Below are 12260 nucleotides of genomic sequence, written 5' to 3'. Positions count from 1 at the left end.
CACACTCTGTCTGTATCAGTATGATCCGCTGTGGTTTCCAAGGTTGTATTATTAGAAGGTTGCGCCAACAGCCTTTTTCGTGGTGGCATTAAATAAAAAATAATTGCCGTAGTGCATTGTATTTTAAATTAGGCGAATTCTTCTCTGTGGCATTATTGCGAAAATGAAGTAACCAGAACGAAGATAAATACCTAAATATCAATAATACCACTGTAGTAACCATTTTTATTTACCATTTACCACAAAAATACTCCGTGTGAAAGAAAAAAAAATGAATTTTTGCTTTGTTTACTTGACAGTTCGCTATCTCAAGGAGTACTTTTTTGTTGAGTGGCAACCATACTTAAGTTAATGCGGTAAATTATTTTGTTTTCTTAAAAGTCATACGACAGTCCTAACAGTTTGTTCCAATTAACTGTTAATCCCAACTTTGACAACAGGAACGACAACGACTTCATTCAAAACAGACGTATCTTCTTCTCTCAGTGAAGGGAATCATGATCAATTACCAATAATTATCAATTATCAACATAGTAAATGGAATAGCTTCCGACCTTAATCTCGGGAATTCCATTCCTCGTCGATTAAAAGAAATTTTATTAAAATCGGTTAAGAATTATTACTCAAGTTATCGTCATGACAAAAAAATGGTTACAAACAATTACGTTTTTGATAACATTTCATACAATATCGCCACAACACATTAAATTATCATAAATTATCACAAAATCAATTATCAGCGGTATAATATCATGTATTATCAAGTATCAACAGAGTAAAATCCTGTTTTCTGGAATAGTTTCCAGAACCTTATATCCCGACATAGCCCACCTTCTAAAAAAAATCATCAAAATCGGTTAAGAATACTCAAGTTATCGTGATGACAAAAAAAATGGCTACAAACAATTAAGGTTTTGATAATTTTTCATACACTGTACTGTAAACTGTTACCAACATTTTAGGGTATTTTCTGGCGTAAGACCCTTGACTTCAGTCAAGGGAACAATATCATTATTACCAATTATTATCAGTTACTTATTTTTCTGAAATAGTTTCCAGAACCTTATACATTGCCCATCCTCGAACTTAACCTCAGAAATCACATTCTGCTACGTTTTTAATAACATTTTATATAATATCACCACAACACATTAAATTATCATTAAATTATCATTATCACAATAGCAATTATCAGCACTGTATTATCAATTACAATTATCAATAAAATCATGTTTTTCTGGAATAGTTTCCAGAACCTTATCCCGACATGGCTCATCTTCGAACTTAACCTCAGGAATCCCATTCCTCGTCGATTAAAAAAAAACATCAAAATCGGTTAAGAATTACTCAAGTTATCGTCGTGACAAAAAAAAATTATTTCAAACAATTAAAGTTTTGATAATTTTTCATACACTGTATGGTTACACATTTTAGGGTATTTTCTGGCATAAGACTTTCAGTCAAGGGAATTATCGATTATCGATATTTTTTTGATAATTTTCGATAAAAAAAGTCGATAATTATCGATTATCGATAATTGATAATTATCGATAATCATTTTCATTATCGCCCATGCCTACAAAAGAGATGACCCAGTAGAAATAAAATGACGGCGGTAATCTTAAAAATTACGTTTTAGCGGAAACGCTTTAGTTTAAATGTGTGTACGTTTCCGGTGAAATAAATTAGTGCGAAAGCATCCACTTTTGAGGAGCTTTACGAAAGAAAGGAGCTTTCTGCCATTTATTAGATACACTTTGGTCAACTTGTGATGGTTGACACTTTTCTGTTGTAGAATGTGTATGATGAATGCCACTCCGGTATCTTATCTTACCTCAACTACCCTAACAATAGGGTAAATTGCGATCATGGGTTCATATTCCATCGCCGGTGCAAATATAAACATTTACAAATTCGACAAACAAAGTAAAGCAGTACCTTTGAACGGATTTGTCGACTACTTCTACACGAATGAAACGCACGGATATGAAGATTTATACTTAATTTTGCATATCATTTGGATTCTCCCGAATTATGGGATAAATGGGCGAAGGTAAACAATATGCCAGACAGACTTTAACTCAGTTAAATTTGTGTGTTATCTGCAAATTATTAAAAGGGTTGGAATAAGGGCCTCTGCCGTATTTAGGATAATGAAGGTGTGCGTAAGTAAAAAAATTACTTTCATTTAACAGTGTAAGCAATGAGCATGTCGTTAAAAGAGAGTTTACATTAATTTGGTTGTGGTTCTAATTGTGATGGAAAGCATTTAAAATGCGAAATAAAATAATTATGAGAAATGAAAAGCTTTTTTTTTGGTTTGAACATTTTGATGTTAGCCAAAAATTGGTCGAAATGGACCATTTTTAGGAATGGCATACGTATTGCGTGTACCATATACCATGTATATCGTGTCTATAGAGTGTGTTTTACTCATACCATAATGGCTGAAGTTGATTGATGTCTAAATAAGTAAAATCTGCAAAGCCTTGACGGTTTTATGAACAATAAGGCCTTCGAGATATATCCTCCCTCTGACTAAAAAGTGGTGGTTTTTTTCAAGACTGCATAGTATGCAGAATACAAAGTTGGGGTTGTCAGTGGCGTTGCCACGTTGTCAGGTTTTTGTTAGTTACGGTTTAGTAACGGACAAAAAGCAACAGTACAACCCAAACCCATCCACAATACAATGCTTGCAGACTAACAAATAGTGCCAAAAAACATTGGAATGCATTTGCATTGAACTAACAGAGCCCGATTCTTATCTGTTTCCTTTGGGAAACTTTGGTCAGTCACGTAAGCCAACCCATTCATTAAAATTTGTTACTTCCGGTGCAGATGCTTTCATATCGATAACTACTTACAAAAGGAAAGAAATGTTTGACCGTTACGACGCCTCTTTTGAATGCAAAAGTAACGTCTATCCGACTTCATTTTCTTGCTCTTTTTCAAACATTTTCAAGCGCTTCTCTGAGTCACAAGGTGTATGGAAAATGGCAGAACTGTGTCATGAATTAAGAGTTTCCATCCATTTAGTTTTTTAAACAACCACTTCATGGTGCCACCTAACGTTGAATAGGTGAAATCGTCAGAATTTCCATATAAATTTCAGATTAGCTGATAAAAATTGCTGACACAATTTTTTCTGTTCGCTTCAGTTTCAATTATTTTATTTGTTTTGTGTGAACTACTTAACGAAATTAGCTGAAGTGGAACCATTAAAGCATCAGAATCAACAGCAGGAATCTGTGAAGTGAGCTGTTATTATGTGAAGTGAGCATTTGTGTTATGAAAGTTGATGTGTGACGAGAAATATGTGCAATCTATGGAAAAATTCTGTTGAAAACAGGTATTTTAAAAGATGAAAAAACAATAAATCAAATTGCTTTTCCAAGCGTTATCGAAGCGTTTACAGCTTTTGGACGTTCATCCTGCTTTGTGTATTCTTAAGAGTTCTTTTTCAGCTCCTAGGTTCAATTATCTCTTGCGTACTTGTAAGTCATTCTACTGTATTAAACAGTAGATGAGATGTTTCGTACTACGCTTGAGATTATTACGAACACGAAACTTGGAGTGGTTCCCTGGAAACAGGCATCTTTTCCTCTTTCGTTCGGTGGTCTTTGGATTAGGAAATCCTCGGAGTTGGCCTATCCGGCGTATTTATCGTCTGCCCATCAGTCTTCGAAGTTATCAAATGAGACCCTCAGAAAGTTTGGTTTGAAAGTGTTGAACGGTGACGTTTTGTCGGTTTTACAAAGTCTTCCTCCTGAATACTCTTTGTTGAGCGAAAAATCTAAAAGTATTCAAAAGAAATGGGACTTGATGGATGTGCGAAAGGTTTTTTGACGAGTTTTTGGCTTCTAGTTCTCCAGTGGACCGTGCTAGGTTACTGGCATCATCAACGAAAGAGTCTTCAAAGTGGTTGCAAGTTATACCTTCAAGTAATCTGGAGTTACTTTTAGACAATAACGCGGCAAGAATAGCCGTGGCACTTAGGTTGGGTTGCAAGTTGCAAGGTATGCGAAGAATACCGTTGTGTTTGTGGAAAGCTAGTAGACGAATACGGTCGTCATGGGTTGTCTTGTAAGAATAGTAAAGGATGGATTCCGGGACACGATGATATTAACAACATCTTCTCGCATGCTTTTTCGTCAGCCGGTGTCCCTAATGTTTCCCAGGGATTTCGAGAGACGATGGTAAAAGGCCAGACGGAATGACGTTGATTCCGTGGAGTAAAGTCACTGATATGGGACGTGACAGTTCGAGATACTTTTGCTCAGTCTTATTTGTCTATTTCGTCAACAGGCTGGAGCTGTCGTTGATCAAGCGGAGCGTAGGAAGCATAATCATTATATCGGTCTGAAAGAGAACCACTTGTTTAAACCAATAGCGTTCGAAAGTTTGGGTAGCTGTGGCCCCGAAACGGAAGCGTTTCTCGTAAGTTTAGGAAAGATGATGAAGAAGGCTTCCGGAGAGAAGAAGTCTTTAGATTACTTGCTTCAGAAGATTTCTATATCGATACAGAGGTTGAACTTTTGGAAGAAGAGTTGATGATTTTTAATTACTCTAGTTTTAATTTTTGTTTTTTGTTTTTTCGTTGACATATACTACAGTCAAAGGCAGTCAATTTTCAGCATAAATTAGCTTCAGCTGTTTTTCAGTCGTTTACACGTCTTTATACGGTTTTATCACTGTCATGCGCGTACGTGTAGCAGCTTCAACCGTATGAACAAGGAAAACCAGTTTTGATTGTATGTGTGGATCAGCTGAAAAACAGCTGAAGCAAATTTATGCTGAAAATTGACTGCCTTTGACTGTAATGCTTTTCTTTTTCTTTTTTTTCCATGTTTTTCGGGAATTGACTCGAGCACAAGATATGAAAATTTAACGAAGAAATCTTATTCAATTCTTGTTTCTTATTTTAATGAAATGAATTGTAATGAAACTTAATTGTAATGTTTAAACATATATTTTTAGACCCGTACGAAGTACTGGGGTCTTATGCGTTTATGTCCGTCTGCACGATAACTTGAGTAAAACGCATCCGATTTTGAAAATTCTTTTTTTTTCCCGTTTGGTAATGTCAAAAGACAGGCTAAGTTCGAAGATGAGTGATTTTGGATCGACCCTTCACGAGCTGTGGCCCAATAAGTGCTTTACGGTTTTTCGAAGATATCTCCGGACATTCAAACGTTACACTTGTAACTGATACGTCAAATAAAAGGTATTTACAATGCCGATCGACAAAAAAAAAGTTTTTGGAAATCAAATGACCGACTCGTGAGTTAGACCCCTTGGTGTGAAACAGGCACAGGGCGACAAGCAGTTTTTGCTTGTAGGTCGGTCAAATTTGAACATATTTCGTCTGTTTTAGCTTTATAAGATAGGTATTGACCGTACCAATCAGGGAAAAAAGTTTTTGAAATTATGTTCTCCGGAGCGTGAGCTAGGTCTCTTGGAGTGAGCTCTTATCTGGCTACTCGGCCGTACAGTGAACGTGGAGTATTTTGTCAATATCTCGAGTAAATTTTGACCGAATTTCATGATTTTTTTTTGTTTGAAAGGTATTAATGAATGTAAAGCGACGGCACTATTTCCGGTCTCCTAACAAAATGGCTGCCGGTAGCCATATTGGATTTTAATAAAAGTGATATATCTTGGGAAAAATGGTACTTAGAGAGTTTCTGTTAACATGGAAATAATTGGTTATGTGTGTGAGGGGTTTCAGGGATTCCATATATGGACATCTATATATACCTATATACAGCTATATTGAGCTATATACAGGCATATAGAGCTATATAATAGCATATTCATCTGTGAAATGTTTATTTTTAGGGAAATATAGGTAAATACAGCGGTATATAGATGTTTAAATAGGAATTTATGAAATTTAACTTCGTACGGGGCTGTCTATATTGCCGCCGGCAATTTATTTGTATATGATAACAAGGCAAAGAGTGGATAATGTAAGTGATTTTAAAGGGCGAATAGCTTTTCAGTAGAGAATGAAGTAAAAGAAATGAAGAGTTTCACAGTAAAGGCTTTTGATACGAATAGGTGTTTCGTAGGGGTCGGCGTTAGCTATGTTTTTATCGGAGTTTTAGTGCGAGAGAGGACGCTTTCTCTGACAATAAAAAAAATTAACGAAAAAAATCAGAAACCATTATTGCATCCAAAAATGTATAAATTAAGTGTGTAAATAACTCATAAGCCTCCTTGTGTTGTACCCTAAGAGATATCACTGCAACTTTCAGACCATTTTTGTTCGGTTTTGTGCTACGAAAAAGGGGTGATTCCTCTTAAGTGTTTTACATTTAAAAATGTCGACATCTACTATTATTATTGAAGAGCTGGAGACACCGATCACCGATAAAAGTCCGGGGAATAGAAGTGTCAACAAACTTCAAACATGACTTACGAGTGTTTAATGCTAGGAGTGAATAGTTTAGTAAATAGTCGGACGTGCCGCAGATCTTCTGTCAGAATTTTTTTATTCAAACATCACCGCCACTCCGATCAGGACTGTGATATTTCGGACTATTCTCTGAATAGAATTGACTGAACCATCTTCGAAACGATTTAATCGCCTTGTCCTCCTTCGTCAGAAGCGGTCGATTGACGAATGTCTTACGATTCCAGATAGCTATGTCTCGCTCCAACTGTTGAACGGTTTAAATTAACGAATAATTTGCGTGACAAAACGTCTTTCCTACCTGAATGGCTTCACCCAGCAGAATGAGCATTCCGAATGGATGCAACATAGAACTGGACGAATAGAAGCGATGCGTAATCTTCTGCATAAGCGGCTCCAATGGAGTTACCATGAAGAACAAAATGCCTTTCCCAAAAAATCCGTTAAATTCCAGAAAAACTAGACCGGGCCCGATCTAGCGAATACAAAGTTCTATGATCTACTACTAAATTTTTGATGTTCAGTCGTTCACCTGATGTGCTTCGACATCCATTGACATCAATGAGATTTTATCGAATACGCTCATATGGTGATGAACCTTCATAACAGCCTGATGCTCTTCTCCCAATCGTTCGTTAGCCGCCCAACTGGCGCTCCATACATGCTTCAAGAACGACCATTTAAAAAGAGCATCGATCGGCTTACCACCGGTAAACATTGCTGGCTTGTGAACAACATTCAGATGCGCCACATCAGCTCCATTTTCTGGTATTTCCTTCATTTTACGATAAACAGAGAAATGCTTCTGTCCCCACTAACATGTCAAAGTTTCAACCTGAATACCTGAATGTGACATGCAACCTTGAATTCCGATCTGCCTCTGTATTTCCATTCGCCCGATTCGATTTGCGAAAATATCGGTGGGTGCCAATTGGGACATTCTCCTTCGGCATGATACCACAAATAAATAAATCCATTCATTTCCATCGTATCCCACAGTTTTACGGTCGCTAATTCAGTTGCGTCAGCTTGAAATATTTAGGAGATTTTTTTAGGAAGAACTTTAGAGACCCCTGTCCAATCGAAAGAGAGTGATTTGAAAGGTTTAGTAACGTACACAAGGAAGAGATTTTTCTTAATTTTCCATCAGAACCAGATAGTCTCCTTCCTGTAGCATAGTATTCGATGTGCTCCCCATTAACTTGTCCCTCCAGACTAAGATCAGCTTTCAAATCTGAGCAGTAGGCATCAGTGACATAAGATTTTCCACTGCCACCTCTCCATGCCAATAAGTTCAAACCTGAAGTTGAATTAACGATTTCCGTTCTTCAAAGGTTAAAGATCTCCGTGCACCTCATCGCTTTAGGTCCCCGTTTTGAAAAGACGCATACGAGAGAATTCTCCCCTTGCGCATGCGTATTAGTACAACGGAGACCCAAAACGGTGAAGTGCGATTACAACCTAATTGAACGTCTAATGGCTCGGCTGCATTCACGTAAAGTTTTAACCGACTCACCAAGAACACTAACTTCTTTTGATGCATTTTTTGGTAGACTATCCGTTTCCAAGATGATGAACCATCCGTTGGGATATACCGGTGGCATATCATCAACTTTTTTCCTTCGTCGTAGACTATCGATAACTAGTTTTTGTGTACGCACATTTGGGTATTTGGCTTTGACGTCGTCAAAACCCAGATCTGAGAAATCCTGAGAATGATAGGGAGAGCATATTGATTTATTGAAGTACCGGTAGTGGTAGTCTATTGGCCCATTCATAACTCATGATAATTATAGCGACTGGGACGTTGTGTCGCTTCGGCAGATAGAGATCAGAATGACAATTGATCGATAGAGTTTTGCTTGATTTCCTCTCACACCGTTTACGCTCCGTTTGCACTCCGTTTACTCTTTAAACAATAAACAAGAGGCGTGGTTTAGCTAAACGGAGGGTAAACGGCGGTAAACCCAACTGTTATTCAAAAATGTTCCCGGTCCCAGTCGCCATAATTATCATTTCTCTGATGTAAAATTATCGACCACTTCCAATCAATGTTTACCCGATTCCAATCAAATGGCCGCACAAACAAAAAATACCAAATTGTCATTAGAGCCACAGCCGCCACTGAATATACCACGATTGGTGTCACAGTTTGTGGAACTTCCGCGTTGAGGATATATTCGCTTCCATAATGAAACAATGCGTAAGCAGTGTCATTTTGATCCACAGAATCAGAAAACTTAATTTCAGGTTCCATTCGAATAGGCTCTGAAGACAGCACGTCGAAAAAACCAACTGAACACTAATAGTAAATTATCAATTTAAACAGAGAATGAATTGCTTATCAATCCAGTGATAAGGCAACGCTACATTAGATTAAAATACTAAAAAAATTAATCTTCTTGAACGGTAGCTCTTGAATTGATTTTTTGTACATTACACAGTAAACACTATGACTACAGATTTGTTAGACTTAGGTCAGAAATCTTGCAAGTGTCACAAAAGTTGAAAGTTCCCTGAAGTCCCCTATACCAGGTATAGTATACCTAGCTATGCTTGACAACGTCATATTCTTTGATTTCTATGTGTTTAAGTAAGCGTATTTGTTTCGTTCAATTTTAAATAGAAGGGGAAGGACATACCCTCTCGTTTTTGATTGTACGCGTACGCTGTAATGCATGATTTAAAAACCGAGATATCCACAATTGAAACAGATCAAAGAGACCTAATTCAAATTTGAATTAGGTCTATTTCGCGTCAGTATGTGTAGCTACAATCATATTTTCCATCATTGTCACCCAAAAACTAAATGGGCACCCAGACATGTTTAGAGGTGACAGCACCACAAGTGGTGGTTTACCATGTCATCGATCGAGCTTAACTCTATAGTCAAACTTGGCTGGAATTCAAAAGAAAAATTTGGATTAGGCCTCTTTTACGTCGCTATGTGTACGAGCAGTTAGTTTAGAGAAATTGATCCTAGCTCCATCAGAAAGGCCCCCTTCTGTACGAGTGCTTGGTTACAATGTGTTGTTTCGACGGGTGTGCTTATAACAACAATCTGTCATGGATAGCCGAGCAGTAAATGTTCGTCAAACTATAAAATGCTGTCGTTTTGTTTGCGTTCACAACACACAGACTATAATGAAAATGGAACTCTTTGTTTGGAAAAACTTAATTTATTACTGTGTCAGCAGTGTGGAAGGGTAATTGAATATGAAGTGTCCGCACAATCGATCAGATAATCATAAATGTGAACATTTTCGTTCGTGTGGTCCTTTAGGGGCCATTCACAAATTACGCACGCTCTTAAGGGGGGAGGGGGAGTTTGACAAAAGCGCACGCTTCATACATTTTTGAAATTTTCTCCATACATTTTCGCGTGCAAGGGGGGAGGGGGGGTCTGAAATTTCTAATTTGGTGCGTGCGTAATTTGTGAATGGCCCCTTAGCACAACGTTTTCCCACCTACCTACAACCCACCAACCACCACGAACTGACAAAGCACTATTCTATGCAGCGGGTGTAACATCGACACAGTATAAACGTCGAAATGAATGGTGCCTAAGAAATGGATAATTATTGTAAAGGATAACTGCTGCCCAATTTGTTCACTGAATTCAACACCATTTTCCACTAAACATTTTTATTAAAAGCATTTATCATTATGTCACAGTGTGGATGTCAGGCGTCTCTTTCAAATTAGAAATGTGTGTATGTGTATAACTCTTCTTCAAATAAATAACCCAAACTGACTCAATGCACGAGACATACAGTATCCAATTCCATATATATATATATCTATAAAATGACTTGCTCGTTTCACAATTTTATTCAATGTTAGCTTTACGGTTGATGTATACGAAAACAAGATAATAAATTGATTTGATGATGTGAAAATGGAATAAATTTTTTTTTTCGTCTTTTCAGTGTACAAAACGTCCCATTCGGCCAACCCTTGCCTGACAGTCAACTGTTCCCCATTTCGTCGACATTCATTAGGCACAATGATATCCAACTAACTTTCACTTTTTCTTCTCATGCGTTTTTGTTTTCCATTTTTGTCTTTTTCTCTCTATTTTTCCTCTTAAAAAGTTTTTCGATCTATTTTTCACAGTGAATGTCTCCACCATAATGAAATGTTTCGTTTGTATTTACTACGATGCGTTAGCAAAGGATATGCGAAAAGACAGAAAAATGTCTCTACCCGTAATCCGTATAATGTCTTCTATGTTTTCTCATTTCAATGTCGTTCTGTCCACCTACCGGTGTCTTTAATCAATCCCTTTAATCAAATTGAATTTGTCTAGTTGATGAAATATTAGACCAGTAGCATAGCATTTCCCGTATACAAGTTTTTAGATGACGGAACTGTTAGCGTTACAAATTTAATAAAAGAGTTTCTGCGGTCGTCACAAAATGTTTCCGAACTCTTCACTTAGTTCAGTTTTCGAAGAGATGTACGAAGAAATGAATTTGGAGACAACGTCTTTTGTGACGACCGACTCAATGCAAAAGCTTTTTCAGAAGTTTCCACTTTGATAAAACGAACTAACTGTACCGTGAGAAGCAAAAGCGAGTTTGACAAGAAATTCTTTGGTTTTCAAGCCTTTCCCATAATTGTTTTGAAATGACAAACTTGCAAAAACTACCGCAATGTTGATTGATTCATCTCAATCATCCAAATTGCGTAGCTTTCAAAACAATTGCGAAAGGCAAGACAACAAATGAATTTTATGTCAAACTCGCGTTGCCTAGTGTATCAGCAGTAATTTTGAAAATTGTATCCGAAATTAATCAGGAATTCAGATGGTAATTGAATCTCGATTAATTTCTTACAGCCATGCACATTTAGAAGTCCCGTCATATTATAAATTTCTTATTTCTCTTATTTTGTTTACTTCTCTCTCTCTTTTCTGCATAACGAGTATTAATAGAGAAATGAGAGAAGTAAGGAAAATAAGAGAAATGGGATATCTAAACAATAGTGAGTTTGCGCAACTTGACATATCTCACTTATAATTCACGCCGTAAGTGCGGTCGAAATTCAAAATGAAAAGTGCGGAGGTCTTTTTAACGTAGCGTCATTTTCATACAGGGAAGCGCTGAAATGTATTTTTTGGTTCACTTTTTAATCGAATCGTTCACTTAAAATTGAAATTTTAGGCACACTTACGGCGTGCTCGTCGAACTGTGATGATGTGCATTTTTATATGAACGTGTCGAGGTGGCAGAAAGTGGCAGATGCTCACGGACAAACCTACGAGAACTTTAATCTGCCACTTGCGACGCAGAATTTTTTTCGTAAATTTTTGGTTGAAAATATTTCACTCAAAATTCTGTTCGTTCAAATTTTTGACTGAAAAAATTGATTGTCGAATGGTTTGGAAAACTAGGCCAGCTAATTTCAATTAATTTGCTGTGAAATTCAATTTTGCGTAACGACGCTGACAGCGTCACCTCCAGCGATATCACTTGTTTTAGAAGTTATCACACATATAGACTGTAGACTGCGTCCAACTTTGCTCTGAAAGAGTTTTTGCCGGGATATCAGTCGTTTTAGAAGTTAAGGTGGAATGTGGGTTTTCATTTCATTTCATTTCATCTATTTCAGTTTCAAAGTGATTACAAATACAAAAACATCTGCGTAGCTCTAGTGTGACGAAGTCAATTCGAAAGAGCTACCCTGTCTGCGGTCCAAAAAGATTTTAGTTAAAAAAATTGTTGATGGAAAAAATTGTCACAAAAAAAATTGTCCATACTGACTATATATAACTTACTATATATAGGTCCATATAGCTATTAACTATATATATGTCCATATAGCTATATACTAACTATATATA

At 36.9% G+C, this 12260-nt stretch overlaps 1 protein-coding gene across 1 annotated transcript; it reads right to left on the bottom strand.

The window, feature by feature from the left end:
* Window positions 1–6482: 6482 nt before the first annotated feature.
* LOC119075266 (cholesterol 7-desaturase-like) lies at window positions 6483–8706 on the bottom strand. Its single transcript, XM_037181663.1, has 7 exons — window positions 8475–8706; window positions 7932–8124; window positions 7533–7715; window positions 7259–7443; window positions 6948–7190; window positions 6717–6890; window positions 6483–6662 (listed from the first exon to the last, which is right to left on the bottom strand). Exons 1-7 carry the CDS (start codon window positions 8670–8672, stop codon window positions 6498–6500), a joined length of 1341 nt encoding a protein of 446 aa, XP_037037558.1. The 5' UTR covers window positions 8673–8706; the 3' UTR covers window positions 6483–6497.
* Between the last annotated feature and the right edge of the window lie 3554 nt (window positions 8707–12260).

The sequence above is a fragment of the Bradysia coprophila genome, unplaced genomic scaffold (assembly GCF_014529535.1).
Source record: "Bradysia coprophila strain Holo2 unplaced genomic scaffold, BU_Bcop_v1 contig_193, whole genome shotgun sequence".
NCBI lineage: Eukaryota > Metazoa > Arthropoda > Insecta > Diptera > Sciaridae > Bradysia > Bradysia coprophila.
Note: the sequence above shows the minus strand (reverse complement) of the source record. Positions and strands in the feature narration are given on the sequence as shown.